We start from the raw sequence: 25,047 nt of genomic DNA on the forward strand, positions 1-25,047 counted from the left end.
CGAGTGTAGGTTCCATCCAACCGCCTCTCAAGCTTCTTTGATAACGTCCAGGTTTCTGAGCCATATAGTAGAATTAGTTCGACTGTGGCTTTAAAGATTTTAAGCTTAAGTCTCTACTTAGATTTGATGACCAGATCTTAAGCATATCATTACAGGCTGACCAGGCCATACCCTTTATAGTTAGAAAATCTTTTCCAGATGATGATATGTATGACCCAAGATATTTGTAATCAGAAACCATATTTAAGGGCGTATTGTTGAGAGTATGGATGATGCAATCACTGTTGGAGAGGCACTTGTTTACATATTCAGTCTTGCCCTCATTGAGGTAAAGACCTACACAATTTGAGGCTTGTTCGAGAGATTGTAAAAGAGACTGGGCATTAGAGAGAGAATCACTGATAAGAGCGATGTCGTCAGCGTCTGTTAAGTATTCAGCTGGGTGTCTGGAACTTCTAGGTTTTATTTCAAAGCTCTTGCCAGAAATGGTATCAACTGACATACGTAGCACATAGTCAACGACAATGATGAAGATAATAATAATTCTAATGAAATACATATACCAGTTATGAAAGCATCATCTTTTATAAAATATATTTTATTCCTATTTAAAATCTTAAAACTTAGAATTAATGAAATTTATTCATCAATGCTACAATGTTTCATATTAAAGTTTACATCAGAAAACATCTGATTCGGAAGATCTAATCATCAACATGGTAGCAATGTTTGTTCATTAAATTTACCCTAACGTCATAAAACATTTTTTTTTTTTTCAATAAACATCTGTGAAAATAATAAAACACACCATTCTACCAAATCAACATAATCAAGACCACAAGAAAATATCGATGGGGGTACTTTCTAAAATAGTAAATTTTGTCAAAAGAAAACAAAAAAAAAAAAAACAGTATCAGCAAATACAAGACTGTTATCTTAACATTTTACATTAATATTTTAAAATTGAGGTGTTTAGTAACAGATTGTCATAAGCTTCACAACATAAAACCGAGAAAAACACAAAGTTGTGCGACTTTCAGAATGCGATATCTTGGCAAGGAATGAAGTTAGAAAGCTGATTTTGGTCATAAAATGACCATGAAGACCTCCTCTAATCATCCCACCGCCATAAAATTATTTATTTTATGTATGCATCAGAAGGATGAAACAATGACTGCGCCTTTCTTATTTTGTAGAATATACTGGTGCTATGAAACGGTGTATCGCATTGCATATTTTAGCCATAATACCTACAAAAAAAAAACATACAGAGACCCCCACCAAAGGTATAGTTTGTGTTTCTATATACCAAGGTAAGTATCTTTAAGAAGTAAGACAAGATAGTAAAATAATAACCCATTATCGTTATGAAGGTAACAAGAAATATTAGAAAATGAGCCATAACACTTCAAAAATGATACAGGGACCGCAGAAAAACTTATTGAGTGTGTGTGCTTACGATGGTGTATTACTAAACTCTCTGGTCCAAGCCACACTGGTTCTTCCAACTTTTTGGGATTCTAGATATCGAGATAAAGAAAATAATATACCAACCTCAAAAATGGCCAGGGTGGCACTTATGACACTTATTAAACCCCTCAACATATTCAATTGTGATGTCAAGGAAAATTCACGTGGAGAGACCACTTCGTCTTCAAGCAGACACCCTGTTGAGCAATGTTACTCCAGAGATCCTTCAGAGGAGCCCTATTTCAACTGCTTGTATTCACAATTGTACACTTTCGGTCATTACTCAACATTCATGACACATTCACATACATGTATGCATGTACAATTCAATTAGCACAAAGCTACCTCTCTCAATGGAATCCCCTTACATAGATGAAGGGTCTTGTGTTGCAAGTTACTTGATAAGTTACTCACTAGGTGGTGCTGTGAAAAAAAAAAACCCACCAATTACAGTCTGTAAAGTGCACTAGAAAGGCATCCAGGGTGTAGAAACCACGGCAAAGCTGACACTGGTGTTCTATATAATCTTCTGGCTTATTGGTTCCTGTTAAACCTTCCAACCCATGCCAGTATGGAAAAAGGACATTAAATGATGAAGAAGGACAAGCAGATATATAATACATCTATTATATAAAATCTGTTGTCTGTCTGTGTGTGTGTGTGTCTTCTAGGATCTCAGCCATCCTCCATCCAATTGCGCTCAAATTTGATATGTAGATACTTATTTCTTTATTACCCACAAAAGGCTAAACATAGAGGGAACAAACAAGGACAGACATAGGTATTATGTTGATCACATCGACCCCAGTGCGTAACTGGTACTTAATTTATCGACCCCGAAAGGATGAAAGGCAAAGTCGACCAGGGTGTGTATAAGTCTTTAAAAAATTAGAAAAATCAATTCCAGGTGAGAATGCGATCAATAAAGCCGTGGGAAAGTGCAAGTACATCAGCTGTTGTGATCGATACTACGCGTAAGCGAAAAAATGCACGTGCAGTTTGCGCAGGCATTCTCAAGGCAAAAGTTATCATGGGTCAAGGAGCAGGGGATGTTGTTTTTATTTCCCGCATGCCATTAATTCTGTCGGACTGTGTTTACCCGATGAAACGTGTTCAATCCCCTATTCGCCTGAGCTTTGCGATGACCATCAACAAAGCACAGAGGCAGTTGTTGAAAGTCGTGGGGTTGGAAGTCAGCACTCCCTGCTTTTTGCATGGACAACTGTATGTGGGCTGTTCAACAAACCTTTTCTACTACGCTCCAGACGCAGTAACAATGAATGTGGTTTACAAGGCTGCGCTCCACTAGCTTTTCCATGCCCATGAACATCCCATAAAGTTAGCTAGCTCAAAATTAGTCACTTAGTCCCCTAGGTTGTTGTTTTTCATCAAAAATCATCCCAAGTTGATTTCCTACATGTTTTATCAGATAAACTTATTTTTGTCCCCGGTACGTTTTCATAAATTCATCATGCTTTTCTATCTAGATTTACCTCCAACTAACCCATTTGCATGCATCGTTTTTGTCCTGCTTTTCTTCTGTCAACCTGTACATAACTGCACCTTCCATTTTTTGTTGTTTTTGTACTGCTTAAAAGCACGTTTCTTTCCTGCCAAGCTTTCTGTTTAAACCGTGTTTGTGTTCTCCCAGTCAACAGCCTTATCATTACTGGTACCTTAAACTCTTCAGTTGCATATTTGTGTGAATAAAATCGTTTTTCTTTGGAATAGAAAAAAAGTCTATCTTTATTTCTTCTTTCGCTGGTGTCTCAAATTTAGGTTAAATCAGTGTTTCTCAAAGGGGATGCCCATGGGACGGTCAGACAAGTTGTTTTGAGAAAACTTGGTTTAAATGTTTGACAACTCAGCACCGTCCACTGGAGGGGGGGGCTCGTATATATATATATATATATATATATATACACACACAAACATATACATACACATATATAAACATACACATATATATACATGCACACACATATATTCATATACACATAGGCTATAGTAGAAGACACTTGCCCAAGGTGCCCCGCAGTGAGACTGAACCCGGAACCATGTGGTTGGGAAGCAAGCTACTTATCACACACCCACATATACACATTTATATATATATATATATATACACGTATACATATATATATATATACACACACACACACATACATATATATACACATTTGACTGCGGCCATGCTGGAGCACCGCCTTTAGTCAAGCAAATCGACCCCATTATTCTTTGTAAGCCTAGTACTTATTCTATCGGTCTCTTTTGCCGAACTGCTAAGTTACAGGGACGTAAATACATCAACATCGGTTGTCAAGCGATGTTGGGGGGACAAACACACACACATCATCATCGTTTAACGTCCGCTTTGCATGCTAGCATGGGTTGGACGATTTGACTGAGGACTGGTGAACCAGATGGCTGCACAGGTTCCAATCTGATCTGGCAGAGTTTCTATAGCTGGATGCCCTTCCTAACGCCAACCACTCCGAGAGTGTAGTGGGTGCTATTAAAGTGCCACTGGCACGAGGGCCAGCCTGGCAATGGCCACGCTCGAAAATGGTGTTTTTTACGTGCCACCTGCACAGGAGTCAGTCCAGTAGCACTGGCAACAACCTCGCTCGAATGTTTTGTTCAGGTGCCACAGACACAAGCGCCAGTGAGGCGACACTGACAACAATCACGCTCAAATGGTGTGCTTTATGTGCCAGACAGCTGCTCTGGCAGTAATCCTGCTTGGATGGAGCAGTTAGTGCTCCACTGGCATGGGTGCCAGTCGACACACACACATATATATATACATACATACATACACACACATGATGGGCTTCTTTCGGTTTCCATCTACCAAATCCACCCACAAGGCTTTGGTCGGCCCGAGGCTATACTAGAAGACAGTTGCCCAAGGTGCCACGCAGTGGGACTGAACCTCGAACTATGTGGTTGGTAAGTAAGCTACTTACCACACAGCCACTCCTGTATATACATATACATATGTATGTATATAAACTATTTGGCTGCTTGTTTCCCTGGAGATTGTCAGAATGATGTAGACGCTTCTGATGAGATCCCAATAAGGTTCAAAAATTGATAAAAGGTTGTTCATCATTGAATGCTCCAACAATTCTGTCAATACACACTTTAGACAGGGACTTTTGTCAACCTCAAAGGGATCATCATCATCATTTAGCTTCCGTTTTCCATGCTAGCATGGGTTGGATGGTTTAACTGGGGTCTGTGATTTGGCAGTCAGATTTGGCAGTGTTTCTACGGCTGGATGCCCTTCCTAATGCCAACCACTCCGTGAGTGTAGTGGGTGCTTTTTACGTGCCACCTGCACAGGTGCCAGACAGAGCTGGCAAACGGCCACGAACGGATGGTGTTTTACGTGCCACCGGCACGGGGGCCAGGCGAGGCTGGCAACGGACACGAACGGATGGTGCTTTTACGTGCTACTGGCACGGGGCCAGGCGAGGCTGGCAACGGACACGAGCGGATGGTGCTTTTACGTGCAACGGCACGGGGGCCAGGCAAGGCTGGCAATGGACACGAACGGATGGTAGTTTTACGTGCCAACAAAAGTGTGTATGTATGTTCAATCAGAAAAGTAATTGTTTTCTATATATTCTTAACACTAAGTCTTGTTTGTTCCTCATTCCCAAATATAAATAATATATTATCCTTTGTTTTCAATCTCTTTTCTTTCACCCTAACCTATACTTACCCTTTTCAGCTCGCTCCTCCACAACAATACTTTTTAAATCTTCGGATAGTCTGAATATGACATATCTATGTTTATGCTTCAATTTGATTTCTTGAAAAGCGTCTAAAACTTCATCTGCAACAGTAACTCCGGAGGACTGAAATTTAAAAAGAAAGGCAAATAATTTTCAAAAATCATAACATTTTATGAAAGAAACATTAATCTTACTTAAAACAAAGAGAAAAAAAATTACTTGCACCACCTCCACTAAAAAGGAAAGAAATGCACATCTGGGAATTAGCAACCAGCCGAGAACTGAAAAGATGAGCTCCAATTGTCTCCTTAATGCTAGTAAGGAAATGCCAAGGAGACTGTATTGGAATTGGACCTCAAGGCAGTGATGATGGACTGGGAAGTGTGGTAGGGAGACTTTGTTGCTGCAGCCTGGCCACAACAATAATAAAAGGAACGACACATTTCTACCAAAAATTAGATCCATCCTTTGTGGAGGATTTAAGCAATACCAAACAGAAGAACAAACAGTAAGTTTACATCACTGAGTTTGGTAATCTGGTTGCAAGACTTGGAGATTATAAAATAACTTTACTGGAACTGGTTCTGGCACAGGAGACATTAGAAAAGTTTGATTCCATGAAAATTAACACTGACGATTTATACAAACTAATATGAACTAGGATGATATCAATTAGAATTACTCATTAAAAAGAAGAAAAAAAAACCTTTCTAACAAGAGTTAAGTAATAAAGAGGAGTCAATATTTATTAGGAAAACCAAGTTTTTAAAATTTACATTAACCCTTTAGCATTCAACCGGACATATCTAGCTCAAATACTCTTCTTTATATTTAATCCTTTAGCATTCAGATTATTCTGTCAAATGTATTGCTTCTTTATTCACAATGTTTTGAATTTATCATGCATTGTCTTGTGGCTTCAAGATTTTGATAACGTGAATGTTTATTTTTTTACAATGGTATTATAGAAGTGTGAGATATTGAATGTGACCAATCTGAACATAAAAGAGGCAGAATATTTCGGCCAGATCTCACTTCTCACACTTTCTGTATGTTACAATGACAATTTAAGAATAACAATCACACCATCGAAATCTTGAAGCTACGAGATGATGCATGATGAATTCAAAACAATGCGAACAAAGAAGCATTACACTCAACAGAGTAGTCTGCTCAAAAGTTGAATGAAATAAGGGTAGAAAAACTCAGATGTATTTTTGCATTCAATCATGGTTGCTTAACACTGACTGGACCAACACTGAATGAGCAAATCTACGATTAAAAGCAATCCAGCCATGACAATCCTGTCTTTTCCAATATGCAGCAACCACAACACTACAGTTAATGCATACTATTTCAAGACTGCTATATCTAGCAGATCATGTAATCAGATAAAGACTCCCTCATTATTGAGATTGTTAGAAAGTCTATAAAAAGCCATAAAGAATAATAACTGCAGAGACTATGTTACAGGCATATTTATTATTGCTTTTATTACAGGACATGATCAAGCATTCAGCACTTTCTTACAATGGAACAGGTGCAACCAGTTTCCACAAGCAATCTGTTAGCAACATTTTATTTTCTATTACACTGAAAGTCTTCAATGTATTTTAGTTCCTGATATACCTTTATCCTACAGAAAATACACTATAGACCATTGTTTTTTCTTCAGTGTAGACAGAAAGTGGAATGCCTATGCATACGATCAAATTACTTGATGTTTCAAGTTTAAACCTGCCCAGTAGTGATGAACGGGTGACAACCACTTCTAGTGAAACACATACAAATAGATTTCCCCACCAGCAGGAGAAAATTATAAATGTATTGTATATAATTAATTATTTTACTTAGAATTTATTGAGTCAATGTAGTTTTAAGAAAAAGTAACACTTTCAGTAAGTCCATAATTAATGGTATTATCTCTTCTAGAAAGGCATCAGTGCCATAACAGCCCATTACACCTCCTCTTCTACCTGTACATACTAGAATTTATGCTAAAAGAAAGCAAAATTTTGAGACATATAAGTTTTTTTAAATGACAAGGAAAGGAAATTTTGAGACATAAGTTTTTTAAAAATGACAAGGAAAGGAAATAAATGCCATAAAAAAAAATTATAGATTTCCCCACCAGCAGGAGAAAATTATAAATGTATTGTATATAATTAATTATTTTACTTAGAATTTATTGAGTCAATGTAGTTTTAAGAAAAAGTAACACTTTCAGTAAGTCCATAATTAATGATATTATCTCTTCTAGAAAGGCATCAGTGTCATAACATCCCATTACACCTCCTCCTCCACCTGTACATACTAGAATTTATGCTAAAAGAAAGCAAAATTTTGAGACATATAAGTCTTTTAAAAATGACAAGGAAAGGAAATAAATGCCATAAAAAAAAATGCGCAAAAAAAAACTGAGGAAAGCCATGATCTAAAATAGAAAAATGTGAAAGAATCTGTTGGCCTTTAAAGGAGAAGTAAAACAGCATCAGTTTGGTGGTGGTGGTGTAGGGGAGGAAGCTGGTGGAAGGAAGGAATGGTAAATTGGGAGGAAGATGAGCAGCATTCAGAACTACCGTTGTTGTGGTTGTTGTTGCTTGCACACACACACACAAACTTCAGTAAGCAACTAGAAAGAGAACATTGAATGAGTAAGTGTTGTTAGGAGCAGCCAACTATGAAGAGGCATTGAGGATGAACAGCCTTACTGTTATTTTATTGCACCACACAACTGAAGAAGCTGCATAAACTTACTAACAGTTTAAAAGAAAAAAAAAAGCAACATGCACACATATGGAAACATTAACTGCTTTGAATAGGCACAATTCCCTACAGTTAGGGAAGAAAACAAGCAGCTATGATATTCATGCTTTTTGAAAGATATTCACAAGTATATAACTGAAGTGAATGGCTCCTATGAGGAACTAAAACCCAATTATAAGCTTAACTTGTTAGGACTACATTAAATGCCCACATCAGTGCATATACTACAATGTTGGCTTGTAAAGGAAGGAGAAAACAAAAATCTTACAAAGATAATGCACAATAAATACATTGAATTACTAACACATATTTACTATTTATAGAAATAAATAAATCTATGTTCACCGTAGTCGAAACTAAGGTAGTACAACACAAAGGGCTATCATCTGAAAAATTCAGTTCAGCTTTGATATTTCTATATCAATAATGTAAATACAAATGAGACAAGATTCAATCAATACACTTAACCCTCTCTCCCTCTCATATATATATATATTTAATATACACACACACATTACATATATATATATATATATATTTAATATACACACACACATTACATAATTAATGATATTATCTCTTCTAAAAAAGTGTGTGTGTGTATACAAATATGCAGTTTATAAGTCACAAGGCAGTTTTTTTTTCCCTCCCAGTTAAAAATCAAGAATAAACTAGGGCAACTTAAACGTGAGTAAATACAGTACACACATGCACACACACACGATAAAAACCTAACGTATTTTTTCCCAGACAACTGCAGTCAGAGCTGACCAATGATGTCCCAACATCAACAACTACAGCTGCCAGTGACTGTTAATAATTAGTATAATGATGATAAACATTATCCATGATACATAAGTCACTGGTGAATAACAAAAACTGGTCATGTTGATTGGTTGCTATATAAAGAAGCTTATGGGTTAGTAGTTTGGTCAGTATAAATATACAGAAAAGAAAAATAAGTTTCGATGACTAGATCAGTGGTTCCCAAGGTGGGTGGTACTGCCCTCAACCTAGGGCTGGTAGAAGGGTGGGGGTGTTGAAGGAAAGTGGAGTGATAATGGGGTAGCCAAAAGGGTGACAATGGATGTAACCCCGCCCCAACCCCCCAAACAATGGCTTAAGTTTTATTTGTGAAATACAGTTGTTTTGAATTTACAGCAGAAAGTAGTAAATGCTTGTGGTGTCAAGGGGGCAAGAGCCTGAAAAAGTTTGGGAACCACTGGAGTAAATTAATATCACCAGGGTTAAATAATGCTCGATCTTGATAATTAGTCTTGTTAATTTGTTGTCATGAAATCCAGGAAAATGGATTTTGAAAATTCAACTATATCTCTCTCTATATAAAGCTGAAGTTGTCTGTGTATGGCAGGTTTGGTAGCCTTTAACTAACACTATTTCCTCCGAGACCCTGCGGCACAAGTTGACCAAAATTGAGAGTATGATAGAAGAATGTTTGCTCTTCCTTCCGTAGAAGAAAAAATTCAAATCGGACCATGGTAACACCAAAAATTATTTACATAAAAAAGGTGCTTTTTTTTTCTATGAAAATCCCTATTTTTTAAAGATTTTTTTACTGCCGTGTCGCCATTTTTCGGTATATTTCAACCAGAAAAATGTTCTCTTAAAGAGAATAACAAGCTACATAATGCAAAACTTTTACTTTTCAAAAGTTCCAATTCTAAAGGGTCGAAACAAACCCGAGCAACGCCGGGCGATACTGCTAGTTTGTAATAAATTGTAGATTAATAAGATTACTGAAAAAGGAAACTTGACCAGTCTTTAACAAATTCTCTTACAACAGTGAACAGATTAAGGCATCTTTAATTCCTCAAAGTATTAAAGCTTATCCCTAAACTGAATGAACAATCAATGGTTAAAAATGTTTTTTTTAATTAGGGTGGTGAGCTGGCAGAATCGTTTGCACATTGAACGGCATTTCTTCTAAGTTCATGTCCTAGGTTCAAATACCGTTGGGGGTCGACTTTACTTTTCATCATTACGGGGTTGATAAAATGAATATCAATTGAATATTAGGTCAATGTAATCAACTTCCACCCTATACGACAACTGGTGGCCTTGTACCAAAATTTCAAACCAATATTAGTTCTTCGGGTGTACGTTTATCAATTATTTAGTTTATTTAAGTAGAAACCAATAACACAAACTTTTAAAGGAAACTGTTGCACTATCTGGATATTTATTTATTCTGGAACAAAAGGAGAAGCTCCATGCTGTTGTTTGCTGATAAACAGAATCAAAAGGTAAAATACGATTACAAAATATGAGTTGTGACTGTGTAGTAAGAAGTCTACTATGCAATCACATGGTTCCAAATTCAATACCACTGCATTGGTACCTTGGGCAAGTGTCTTCTATTACAGCCTTGTAAGTGGATATGGAAGATGGAAACTGAAAGAAACCTGTCATGTGTGTGTGTATGTCCTCCACCACTGCTTGACAACCAATGTTGGTGTATTTACATCCCAGTAACTTAAGTTTGACAAAAGAGACTGCTAGAATAAATACCAGACTTTAAAATAAAATAAATACTGGGGCAACTAAAATTCCGAGTAAGGATTAGTTTTCCCCATACAACCCTGCATGTAAATCTTGCTAATCCATCATATTCTTTCCCTTCTTTAATATCATTAAGATATGATTTATACTGATCCATCCCTCTCTCCATTTAGTTTCATCTGCATTATGAATAGGTTTTTTTTTTGTTAAAAGAATAATTGTCCCTAACTGGTGTGTGAGATGTAGTTTGAACTTCAATCTGGTCTGCAAAACCAAACAAGTTTAACCCTTCAACAAGACCATTTTAATGACAACACTAAGCCCCAAATCATTATAAAATAATTATTTTGCCCTTTAGTATTTAAACAGGCCATATCAGGCCCAAATATTCTACCTGCTTTATATTCAAACTGGACAAATCTGGCCCCTCACACCAACCATACAATATCATTCTAAAACTTAAAAGTTACCTCATCAAAGCTACAAGATAAAATGTAAGATTAATTCAAAGCATGTGAATAAATAAGCAACAATTTTGACAGGATAAGGTGAACCCTAAAAGGTTAAACTACCTAAATGTAGTCAATTATCTTTTCTGTATACCCCGCCAGAATCATGCTTAAAAAATGTCTAAACTCTTAAAACAATGATAGTATTGTTGCTGACTCCCTTTAAAAAACCCATTGGCAATATTCATGTACTGCAAGACAGAGAGCTGACAGAATTGTTAGCACAGTAGGCAAAATGCTTAGCAGTATTTCGTCCATCTTTATGTTCTGAATTCAAATTCCACTGAGGATGACTTTGCTTTCATCCTTTCGGGGTCAATAAAATAGATACTACTTGAGCACTGGGATCAATGCAATTGATTTAACCCAACCCTGAACTTGCTGGCCTTGTGCCAAAATTTGAAAGCAATGTTCCTGTACTGCAACAAGCTAGTTAAAACATTCAACAAATATCTTACATTTTTAAAGTAAGGAATTTTTAAAATTGATTCTAAATTGCCATGAGTAACAAATCACAAATGTTGAATTTCATGCTAAAATCTTTGAGAGCGTAAAAGAGACAAGCCTTAGCAGATGCCTAACGAAACCTTAAATACACCGCATCAAACAAATGGGTTCATTTGTGCTTGTTTTAACCTCTTCATTTAGGATATCCACATTTTAACTTTTAACTAACATCAGTTCAATTTTTCTCTCTGCACAAATACTAAACAAGACAGTTTCCTCTTCAACTTATCCAAGGTTGACTCATAAAAGCCAACCACCAGCTTTGTCACAACTCTTTCATCAACATTACTGAATCATAGGATAATTGAGAGAGGGTGGGAGCGTTGGGGTGTTAGTACTTCATGTGAATTATTGCAGATTGTTAGAGGAAAGAAAATGCTGGTTAAAATAAATAAAAAAAATCGAGTTGTAGAGTATAGAACTTGACTGAATACAAAGTATGGAAGCTGGAAGATGAGACAGCATATGTAATGAGAAGAAAAGTGAATCAAGGTCTTTGAAATCAGGAAGGAATGTCAGTTATAAAACAAAAGATGCAATCTATCTATCTATCGATGTGCAAACAGCCATGCTACATGGCAGTGAAACGTGAGCTGTGACCACAGAAAATATGCAAAGGCTTGAAAAAAATTAAGATGGTATGCTTCACAGGATGTGCAATGTCAGTGTGCATGTACAAGACAGTGTAAGCATCTTGAGAGAAAAATTGGGGCTAAGAGGAATCATATGTGGTATGCAAGAGAGACAACTGCACTGGTATGGACATGTGATGCCCATGGATGAGAACAATTGTGTAAAGAAATGCTGGTCTCTAACTGTGGAGGGAGCCTGTGGAAGAAGCAGACCCAGGAAGACATGGGAGGAGGTGATGATAAATGACCAAGACCTTTGGCAATATGCTGTGCTTGAGAAAACTCATCAAGCCAAGTGAAAGGGTGGTCATGGCCAGTGTCATGTAACCAGCACCCATTACACTCTTGGAGTGGTTGGCGTTAGGAAGTGCATCCAGCTGTAGAAACCATGCCAAATCAGACTGGAATCTGGTGCATCCCTCCAGCTTACCAGTTTCAGTAAAACCATTTAACCCATACCAGCATGAAAAGTGGATGCTTAATGATGATGATAATATATATATATTACAGAAAGATAGAGTATATGGTAAAATATGTCAGAGAAGCACCATTGATGATATATTTCTGGTAGGACAGCTGCAGGAAAAATAAATAGCCAAAGATAAGCCTCTGTACTTGGCCTTTGACAGGGTCCCCTGATCCATAATCTGGTGGTCAATGCGGAAACTAGGGATAGACGAGTGGTTGGTGAGAGCTGTACAAGTTATGTACAGAGATGCTGTCAGTAAGGTGAGGGTTGGCAATGAGTACAGCAAAGAATTCAAGGTACAAGTAGGGGTTCACCAAGGATTGGTGCTCAGCCCCCTTTTGTTCATTATAGTCCTCCATGCAATAACAGAGGAATTTAAGACAGGCTGTCCCTGGGAGCTCCTCCATGTTGATGACCTTGCTCTTGTAGTGGAATCACTACCAGAACTAGAAGCAAGGTCTAGAATCGAAAGGCCTTGGAGTTAACCTAGCAAAAACCAAAGTCTTAGGAAGTAGGAAGGCAGGCAAATCACAAATTCCTGCAGGTAGATAGCCCTGCACGATCTGTAGAAAAGGAGTAGGTAGTAATGCCATAAGATGCACCCAGTATAAGCTTTGGACACCTGCCAGCGGGGGATCAAGCTGGAGGTAGTAGATAGCTTCCATTATCTAGGTGACCAAGTTAGTAGTGGGGGTGGATGCTCCAAGAGTGTAGCTGTGATAATGCTACATGGCAGTGAAATACGGGCTGTGACAACCGAGGACATGCGTAGGCTTGAAAGAAATGAAATCAGTATGCTTCGTTGGATGTGCAATGCCAATGTGCATGTTTGGCAGAGTGTAAGCTAGGCATATGAGGCATCAGATGTGGTGTGCAAGAGAGGCGACTTTGCTGGTATGGTCATGTGATGTGTATGAATGAGGACAGTTGTGTAAAGTGCCAATCTCTAATTGTGGAGGGAACTTGTGGTAGAGGTAGACTCAGGAAGACATTCGATGAGGCAGTGAAGCATGATCTTCGAACTTTGAACCTCACAGAGGTAATGACTAGTGACCGAGACCTTTGGTAATACGCTGTGCTTGAGAAGACCCATCAAGCCAAGTGAACTCATAGTTATGGTTAATGTTGGTGTCACATAAAGAGCACTGTTCAAGCATTGGGCCTCACGGAAGCAAAGTGGCCAAGTTCCTTTTGAGCGTTGGGCCTCATGGAGGCAAAGTGATCGAATTCCTTTTGAGCATTGGGCCTCATGGAGGCAAAGTGGTCAAGTTCCCTTTGAGCATTGGGCCTCATGGAGGCAAAGTGGCTGAGTTCCTTTTGAGCGAGGGCCTCATGGAGGCAAAGTGGTCAAGTTTCTTTTGAGCATTGGGCCTCACGGAGGCAAAGTCGTCGAGTTCCTTTCGAGTGTTGCACCTCACAGAAGCAAAGTGGCTGAGTTCCTTTTGAGCATTGAGTCCCACAGATATAATGACTGAGACCATTGGAATTATGTTGTGCTTGAGAAGAAAATCCATCAAGCTGAGCAAAATCAGTCGTGGCAGATACTGGTGTCATGCAAATGGCATCTGTGCCAGTAGCCTGTAAAAGCATCCATTACACTCTCAGAGTGGTCGGTGTTAGGAGGGGCACCCAGTTGTAGAAAACCATGCTAAATCAGACTGGAGTCTGGTGCAGCCTTCCAGCTAACTAGCCCTGGTCAAACTGTCCAATCCATGCCAGCATGGACAACGGACGTTAAATGATGATGATGATAATGTACATCTTTATATCTGCATTCTGAACAGTTAAGAAGACAAGAGTTTTATTTCCATCAACTGCTTATCCCTTTCATTATCCCTCTATGTTTATATAAATAATATAGACACGTCTTTAAATTTCATGCCCTCAATTCATTGATATATTGCCGTGTAATCATCAGCATTTCATGCTCCTTCTTCATCAAGTTTTCAGTCTCTACTCAAAATTATAATCAACAAGAGTTCACCAGTATATTTGGCTGTTACAAAGTTAAACTGGAGTTCCAACACAGATCTAGGCCATAAACTACAATAAGTTATCTCATGAAATTTTTTAGCTCTTCTGAATACTATTTGATATGAATAATTCCCAGTCTAAATATGACACCAGCTAAAATCTATTTTTATCTCATTCGTTAACCTTTCTCTGATTCGGTGTGTTGCCATTTTCTGTTTCTTTTGAAACAAAACAAAAATTTAATTTAGATTTGTCTAGGAGACTGAATTTCTAAATTACGTTCACGTGACTACAACAGTTTTGTCATAATGTGTTGCTGTCCCATATGCAGTACTCAAAGCAGAATGACATATCAACTATATGCTGGTCAATCACAACCTGTGGTCTACAAAACTTTCTCAATGACACAGCTAAAATATAAAAGATACATTTTATTTCTGTAGTAGGTGGTCAGCCTGGTGGTGAGTCATGCTTGAAGATTCTATCAGAGACTTCTAATTGATGACTGATTATGATCAATAAAAAGGAAAAAAAAAAAAATCAACCATGTCTTTTGACAAGCTCTCATTGTCCATTTAATAATTCTAAATATGTCTAAAACAATCAGATGGAAATGGTGTGGGTTTTTCCTGCCAGGAAGTAGTATTTCCAGTTTTTAAAACCGTTGCTTGAGCTACTATTGCAAATAAATGACACAAATCTCTCATGAATCATACCTTTCATTTTGGGAAGAAAAAAACAAAAAAAAAAAACATTGTAAAGCAACGTCTCAGATATACTAGGCCTGAAAGAGAATAAAAAGACAGGATGATCACAAATGGAAATACCATTGATTATAAGGTCTGCTTCGCCAGGATTGACATGATACTAAACAATTTTTAGTATTAATACCTGTTTAGAGGGTCATTCCAACAATCTACATAGTACTTTTTGTATATAACAACACATAACTAAGTACTTCAGACTTGCAGTCTTTCAAAAATAGTTCATTTTTAGCTTCTATAATGTTAAACAAATCTTCCCTGAATATGACATTAGTCCATTACTGGCAACTTTTCCACGAGTTCTACTTCATATTTCTGATAACTATTCTTAGCAAAGTAGATTAAAAGAGAAAAGAACAAAGTAACTTTTAACTATTTTCATTCCAAACTGCCTGACACTACCCCTAGGATACAAACTTCATGTTTAAAGTTATCTAAATGGAAATCCTCCATCAAAATTTCATGTTAATGTTTTATTCCAAACACCAGATAATATAATCACAAAGTTATGTTACTAAATCCTACATCATTTTAAAAATTAATTGAAATGAAAGTGATGTGTATCAACGGAAATATAGTAACAGAAGGATTAGTAACTGACAGAAGGAGAATGCATTTGGTACTGACTAGTTTTATAACTCATAATAGAGGCAGATGACTTAGGAGCATCATTTTTGAAACCTTGGAACCGCCTCAGTTCAAATCATTGTCTTCATAAATTCAGAATAAATAAACACTAAAATATAATTATCATATATTTTATTAATCCTAAAGATTCTCAGAGAATCAACCTCATCACAAACATATAGTTTATAGAAAATATTTTCTCCAGGATTTTCATAAACAAGGCACAGGAATAAGTTTGCTTCCCAACCACATGGTTCTAGGTTCAGTTTGGACAAATGGCTTTGGGCTAACCACAACCTTGTGAGTGGGCTTGGTAGACCGAGAGGAGCCAGTTGTATATATCTATGTCTGTCTAATCTATCTATATGTGTGGTTGTTTGTGTCAGCCCCCAACTACTGTTGGCATCTTTACATCCCTGTAATTTAGCGGTTCAACAAGAGACCAACAGAATAGGTACTGGGGTCAATTTGTTTGACTAAAGAATTCTGAAAGATGGTGCCACAGCCTAATGATTGAAACAAGTAAAAGATAAACATTAACCAATGATTAATATTTTTGCCTATCATGTGACTGCCCTTATTCTGAAGGGAAAAAAAAGAAGTTTATATTACTGCTGTAGTCATTTCACTCAGTTAAATCAGTAATATTCTTGTGGAAAATATGTTTTAATCAAATGTATAAAATGGGGAAGGCTTCATTGCAGAGCCATTAACTACTTCCTTACATCAGAGAGATGGCAGTAAGTTTGTCATTTCCTTTCCCCAATAAATCAAGAACTTTGAGCTAATGGAAGAAATCAATATTGTTTTTGAATACTTACATAACAGATATTACCCTACTGTCATTTGTTTGGATTTTCAAATAACACATTTTATTGTTTAAACTCTTAATTCTCTTACAATATAAATATCTTCTTTACAGCTTTGTTTTCTATTCAGCATATTGCCTCTTATATTGCTAATATTATTTCTATTTAATCTGTTCCGTTACATTCACATTAAAACCAATGAAATATTATATTCCTAATTATTTCTATATTTGAACCATTATATTTTCTCACTTCAACAGAAATTTAGAAAATAACTGTTTACCACTTGAAGGACTTTTAGGTTGTAAAGAGTAGAAACAGTTTGTTTAGGAATGAATGGCAATATAAAGTAAATAAGGTCATCAAGTATCAACAGAATACGCAGGTGATAGAATATCAGGTGAAATTGGTACGAGCCGACCAAAGCCTTGTGAGTGGATTTGGTAGACGGAAACTAAAAGAAGCCCGTCGTATATATATATATATATATATATATATATAATATATATATATATATATAAATATATATATATAAATATATATATAAATATATATATATATATAATATATATGTGTGTGTCTGTGTTTGTCCCCCCAACATCACTTGACAACCGATGCTGGTGTGTTTATGTCCCCATAACTTAGTAGTTCGGCAAAAGAGAACCGATAGAATATTACTAGACTTACAAAGAATAAGTCCTGAGGTCGATTTGCTCAACTAAAGGCGGTGCTCCAGCATAGCCACAGTCAAATGACTGAAACAAGTAAAAAAGTATATATATATATATATAACAAAGAGATGACATAAAAAAAAAACAAATGGTATGCAATGAACTTCATTAGCTTACAGCTGTTTCAGCCATGTGTGGTGGACTCTTTGGTTTAATACCAGAATAACATCCTGTAGCTTCATCAGAGCCTTGAACATGAAGTGCACTTTATTTGGGAAAGTTACATTTTTCAAACATACAGGTATTATAAAATGAGAAAGTTTATGTTGAAGGCTATGGAAAGTTCTATCCCAAGGTAGAAGCTACAGGATGTTATCCTGGAAGTCCACCACATCTTATAGCAGAAACATAACTTGTGGTTTTTCTGGTGTCATCTCTTTGCTTTCTATTACCACTCTATACTCATATAACATTGTGTTCTGGACCATACATATATTGATCTCCACACCAAGTTATTTGTTTCACTATGCCTAAGCAAAATATTAATATATATATATATCAATGTACGTATATCATATATCTTATCTTCATCCGTCATTGTTGATGATGACCAAAGACATTACCTAGAAGATGGGGTATAAGTGTCCAGCTATGGCCGATACATGCTAAGAAGGCTCTGTTGTAGTTTGGGCACTGGTGGTCTGTTGGGACTATAGACAAGAGGAAAGAAGAGAGACGATGTGCTTGGGTAGGATGTAGGAGCAGAGTGCAGAGATATAGATAGATGTAGTAGTACTCGAGGCGAGACAATTTGGTGGTCTGGGGAGTAGGGATGACCACAGTAACGAGGGTGTGAAGAACAATATTATATGGATGGTGAAATGGTTAATGAGTGAGATGGTTGTGGGTAGCAAGAGAGAAACAGTATCGAAATGAGAGAGGAGGAGAGCTGCAGTGGATATATGGTGTGTGTGTATATTTATATATATATATATATATATGAGGGGGTACTCAAAAGTAACTGGAAATATTCTCTGTGGGACAAGCCTGTTGTAGTTCAGGCTTCCACTGCTAGATGCCATCTGATGCGACCCTCAGACATCAGTCTACTGACCAGCATTGTCCACTGAGGTTATACTGCTACATGGTGCATCTTTGTTTTGCAGTGCTTCTCCCATTTGTCAATCTTTACAGTGGCTGAAATGAAGGAACTGCATGCTTCCATGAAATTCTGTTTTCTGCTGAGGAAAATGGCGACCAAAACAGTTTTCATGCTTCAACCAACATTACAAGGCCACTGTCATGAGCAAAACACAAGTTTACGAGTGGTTTCCATGCTTTAGGGATGGTCACTTGTGACTTGAGGACCAACCTCATTCAGGGCAATTGCTGACCTGCAAAACAGTTGAAAACCTCATGAAAATTCATGAACTGATCTGAGAGGACCATCACCAAACAATTGACAAACTTATTTAATATGACTGGTGTGTCCAGGAGCCGGTGCCAATGAATTTTGAGTGAGGAATCTCGAATGAAAAGAGTTGCAAAATTTATGCCTCACTTGCTCATGGAAGATCAAAAGCAGTCACGACTAAATGTTTGTCATGAATGGAAAGAACAGTTGGAAGTTGATCCAAACCTTTTTCAATGGTCATCACTGGTGATGAAAGCATGTGCTACAGAATTTGCAGATGTGGAGGAGTTAAAAGGCATCACTTTGCAAGAGTCCCAAGACTGCTTTGAAAAGTGGAAAATTAGTCTGGACTGATGCAATGCTTCAAATGGAGAATACTTTGAAGACGTTAAAAGTGTAAACATGCAAAACTAAGAGAATAAAATAATATTGCAAAATTCTAGTTTCTTTTAGGTACCCCCTCGTATATATATATATATGGCATGTAAAAAGCACCATCCAATCGTGGCTGTTGCCAGCCTCGCCTGGCCCCTGTGCCAGTGGCACCCAAAAAGCACCATCCGATCGTGGCCATTTGCCAGCCTCGTCTGGCACGTAAAAAGCACCCGCTACACTGATGGAGTGGTTGGCATTAAGAAGGGCATCCAGCCGTAGAAACATTGCCAGATCAGACTGGGCCTGGTGCAGCCTTCTGGCTTCCCAGACCCCAGTTGAACCGTCCAACCCATGCTAGCATGGAAAGCGGACGCTAAATGATGATGATGAAGAGGATGATATAAAAGTTAAAAACATATAATAAATGCATCAACGGGAAACAGACACAAAAGGTCACCAAATCACTAGTTATCGTCCAGAGGGTCAAACGTAATTTCGTGCCCTTTGGCCAATAACTGATGAGGATTTGGTGACCTGTGTCTATTTCCCGTTTGTGCATTTATTATATGTGTTTAACTTATTTAATGGAACAGTTATTACTTTTGTTTACAAGTGATTATATATACACACATACATACACAAAAGTGTGTATATAATGCATATATATGTGTATACACACACATATGCATACGTCAGCTTCACTACAATGGGCAGGTTTTCATGAGAACCTTGTATTGCCAGATATCCCAGCCCTTTGTCATTTTCTCTGTGAACTCAGGGTTTTGAGGTCAACCTTAACCACTTCATCCCATGTCTTCCTCATCCACAAGCTCCATTCATATTTAGCGATTGGCACATTTATATACAGCTGTCCTCATCCACATGCATCACATGTCTATACTAGTGGGGTTTTCTTTCTTGCAAACTACATCTGACTCCCTATGCCCAGTTTTTCTCTCAGCACATTTGTAGCATGTCATTTATGCCCACTTACATTGCACATCCAAAGAGCATGCTTGTTTCATTTCTTTCCAGTCTTCTCATATCCTTTATGTTCGAGGCCCATGTTTCACTACCATGCAGCATTGCAGTTCTAACGCAAGCATCATACAATCTGCCTTTTACTGTGAGAAAAGACCTTAGTTGTCAGCAGTGGTATAGGTCCCTGAACCTTCTCCAGTCTCTTCTTAGTCTACTATACTTTCAGAGTGACTGCCTCCCTAGCTAATCCAGGAAACAAGAAAGTGATAAGAAAGTGACATGGAAATGTTATGAGGGGCTGTAGAATGTAGGGAACGCATGGTATGAAGTAGGTCTTTGTGCTGTACTCTAGTGAGCTGTCTGGGCACTTAAGAGACTCAGTTTCTGGCGTGCTTGTATGAACTGCACAAGTGCATCTACTGTATATGAGGCTTACATCAAATACAGCAAATGGAGTTTATATCTATTCCTTTTCTGCACATCAAGCAGGGCCATTGCTCTGAAGGTACCAAGGTCCTGTCTTCTTTCCTACTTGCTAAAAATTTTGTGTTTGCTAGGTTTACCTTAAGACCTCTCAAATCCAGGTTTAGCTTCCATGTCTGGAATTTCTTCCGATTCCACTATGGATTCAGCTACAAAAATTAGATCATCAGCATGTAAGAGTTCTCATAAACAGCCACTCACAAACACCTCTGATGGCTTGTAGTTGTACATCTATGAATACTGTATCCATGGTACCTCTTCCAGACACAAAACCAAACAGCATCTCATCTAGATCAATCCTGTCACGAATCAGTTGTACCATGACTCTCTCTCTCTATGAACATGATACAGTAATTTAATTCCTCTGTAACTGCTTCTCTCTAAGACATCTCCTTTGCCTCTGAAACAGTTTATAACGATTGTGCTATGCCAGTCTTTAGGTATGACACCCTCTTGTAAGATTTGATTTACTATCTGGGTGGTAAACCCGTACCCTACCTCAACAAATATTTTCAGCTTCTCTGCAACTAGAAGGACCTGCAGTTTTCCCAATCTTCATCTCCTTGATCATCTTAACTATGTTGCTGTCAAATTGAATTGCTGGTCCCTCTGTACAAAGTACAGCACAAAGTAGATCTACTTCATACCATGCGTTCCCTACATTCTACAGCCCCTCATAACATTTCCATGTCACTCTCTTATCGCCCATATATCAGTGGCAAGTATAACTTCATCATTCTGAATATATTTCTCACCAATGATATCTCACTTCTCTTCCACACGGTTTCACACTCCTAAACACTTCACATGTCTCATCCCCATGTTGCAAGACATGTACAAATCTCCTCTCTCTTTCACCCTTGGCCAAATACACCTGTTGTCAAGCTGTTCTTTTAGCCACTTGGTAATGCTCCCGATCCTCTTTCCTCCAGCTTTTCCATGCCAGTTTCTTAGCCTTTGTAGCCCTATCAAGAGCATTGTTCCACCAGCATGTAACTTTTGGCTTGGTTGCGATTTGATCCAGCCACATGTCTGCTCAGTACCCAAAGCAAATTATTTCATACAAATTTCAAGTTTCCAGCTATATTACAGAAATCTAAATCTCTTCCCAATTGTAGAATCTTTTTATTTCCATGGACCCCACCACCACCACCACCACACATGTGCATGTCTAAATATAAGTTACATATTTACATATATACAGCACAAATAAAATACAGAAAACATATCTGTTATCAAAGGCTTTATAAATATACACACATTTCTCCAATTCAACTGATAAGCTTACACAACTGTTAGTTGAATATTACATAAGCTTATTAATTCACAGAATCAGTTTTTTGGCAAAACACTAATTTATTACTATACAAATTATCAACATCAGTGGAGAGGCAGAAGAGAGGGCAACAGTAGTAGGTTGTAACAAACAGAAGATAGAAAGGCCAAGGCCACACCCTTTTGTATTCATATGGTTTTATATATATATATATATATATATACACACACACACACACACAGAGACATGCTTGTACACAACCATTCCTGTACATAGACAACAGAGAAGAGAGAAGGGAAAGAGATAACCACATAGTTGTTTAGACTCCATGATGAGGGAAACATCAACAAAACTAGTAACAACAACAATAATAAACATCATCACTATTTAATGTCTGTTTTCCATGCCGGCATGGGTCGAACTAGAGGCACAAGGCCTGAACTTCTGTGGGTGAGTTAATTACATTGACTCCAGTGTTCATCTGGTATTTATATCATTGACCCCTAAAGGATGAAAGGCAAAATCAACCTCGGTGAAATTTGAACTCAGAACATAAAGACTGGTGAGATGCCACTAAGCATTTTGTCTGGCATGCTAACGATTCTACCAGCTTGCCACCTTGACAGTAATAATAATAATAATCCTTTCTACTAAAGACACAAGACCTGTGAACTAGTTGATTACATCAACCCTAGTGTTTCACTGGTACTTAATTTATTGACTCCAAAAAGATGACAGGCAAAGTCAACCTTGTCATAATTTGAACTCAGAACATGAAGACAGATGAAACGCTACTAAGCATTTTGCCTGGTGTGCTAATGATTCTGCCAGCTCGCCAACTTGACAATAATAATAATGGTTTCAAATTTTGCCACAAGGGCAGCAATTTCGAAGGAGGAAATAAGTCAGTTACATCGACATCAGTGTTCAAGTGGTACTTATTTTATCAACCCCAAAGGAATTTGAACTCAGAACATAGCAATGAGTGAAATACCGCTCAGCATTTAGTCCAGCACTAATGATTCTGCCAGCTCACTGCCTTAATAATAATAATAATAATAATAAAGTATGGTATGGTCATTCTTCTCAAAGTGGCTCTTCTGATGAGTAGTGTCAATGTCCTCTCTCCTACCTCATGTGTGAAACCTATTGGTAAAATGAATCTATAAATACTAAAATACAGTAGAAAGATTAATATACTCACTCTATAGACAAATATACAAATGCCTGTCTGATTCAGACTATATATGTATATATAGATTCAGACTATATATGTATAGATAGATTTAGACTATATATATATATATAGATTTAGACTATATATATATGTATATATATATGTATATATATATATGTGTGTGTGTGTGTGTGTGTTTAAATTTACAGAAAACAAAAGACGAAGACAGGTGAGGGAACAACAAGCAGGTGTATTAGTTTGACATTCAGGAAGAATGGAAAAGGCTTTGAGGTTTCAAGCATATGCTTTTCAACAGAAAGGATTGAGAGGGGGGGGGATATCAAGATTAATCAGCCAAAACTGCGAGGATGATCCAGTTCTTGACTGAAGATTGAAGGCTTCGAATGTTCCGTCCATGTTTTTTGTATCGTCTTCTAAATGTTTTGCGTTCTTGTCCCAGTTTGTATTTTTTTATACATATATATATACATACATATATATATGCACACATACATATATATGTGCACACATACACATATATACACATACATATATACACATACATACATACACACACACACATACATACATATACACACATACATATACACATACATACATACATATACATACACACATACATACATATACATACATACACAAATATATATATATATATATATATATATATACGTACACACACATACATGATTGATACATGGTGCAGTGTTGTGAAGTAAACAACATTTCCATCAGTTCAAGTATGTTTGGGACATATTTGACTTGTAAAAAGGCCACTTTCATTGCAGTCTGCCACAGAGAAAAGTTTTCGCTTAAGGCAAAAATCATCTCTCAGTGCCCTTTATCAACTAATATATCATAGTATTTCAAGCATTTTATGCTCTCATCTGTAATGGTAACCAAGTGATACAACTATGAAATGACAGGAAGCCTTTGCTTTCTCATAAAAAAAATAAATGTAGAAATTATCAACTGACAGCAGCAAGCAGAAGCTGAACACTCACAACACAATGGTTACCAAGTAATAAATTGATTTCTAACATTGGTACAAGGACTATTGTAAACGAGTGGGTAGGATGAGTAACTGATTTAATATTTTCCAGTAGATGACTGGGAAATATTTCATTAGTTAGACTAACATTTGAGCAGGTTGGAATACAAAGAAATACACAGCATTTTCTCAGCTGTTCTCACCAGACTATTTATATCAAACAATCTAATGTCTAATTCATATTAACTGATAAAAAGGTTAGTGTTGCTATTTAAAGACATCACATTACTTTGAAGGTTGCTACAAATATATTTTCATTAATCTAGCTGGAAAAGCACTCATTATATTCAAGGTTTGACTCAGCTAAAATTACTGGTGTCAACACAGCATCACAATATCAAATTGATTTTATCAACAATATATTCAGTTCAAAATAAAAAAAAAAAGAACTTGAATCCAGATGGCTTAAATGTTCTTACTCGAGCTCAATATATCTGTATTGTACCGATGAGGTGGTCAGTTTAAGTTTGGCTTATTTATAAAAGCGCTAACAGCTCCATCCAAGCGGGATCACTGCCAGAGCAGCTGTCTGGCTTCCGTGCCAGTGGCACGTAAAAAGCACCGTTTGAGCGTGATCGGTACCAGTGTCACCTTACTGGCACATAAAAAACACCATTTCGAGCGTGGCCGTTGCCAGTACCGCTGGACTAGCCCTCGTGACGGCGGCACATAAAAGCATCCACTACACTCTTGGAGTGGTTGGTGTTAGGAAGGGCATCCAACTGTAGAAACTCTGCCAGATCAGATTGGAGCCTGGCACAGCCATCTGGTTCGCCAGTCCTCAGTCAAATCGTTCAACCCATGCTAG

General features: G+C 37.4%; 1 protein-coding gene across 1 annotated transcript in view; it reads right to left on the reverse strand.

The window, feature by feature from the left end:
• The window catches only part of LOC115217487 (actophorin), a 69,548-nt gene that overhangs the window by 19,690 nt on the left and 24,811 nt on the right, over positions 1-25,047 (reverse strand). The window contains exon 2 of the mRNA XM_029787197.2: positions 5,201-5,336. Coding sequence (XP_029643057.1) covers positions 5,201-5,336 — 136 coding nt within the window. The remainder of the gene's footprint in view (positions 1-5,200; positions 5,337-25,047) is intronic.

The sequence above is a fragment of the Octopus sinensis genome, linkage group LG11 (genome assembly GCF_006345805.1).
Source record: "Octopus sinensis linkage group LG11, ASM634580v1, whole genome shotgun sequence".
Lineage (NCBI taxonomy): Eukaryota > Metazoa > Mollusca > Cephalopoda > Octopoda > Octopodidae > Octopus > Octopus sinensis.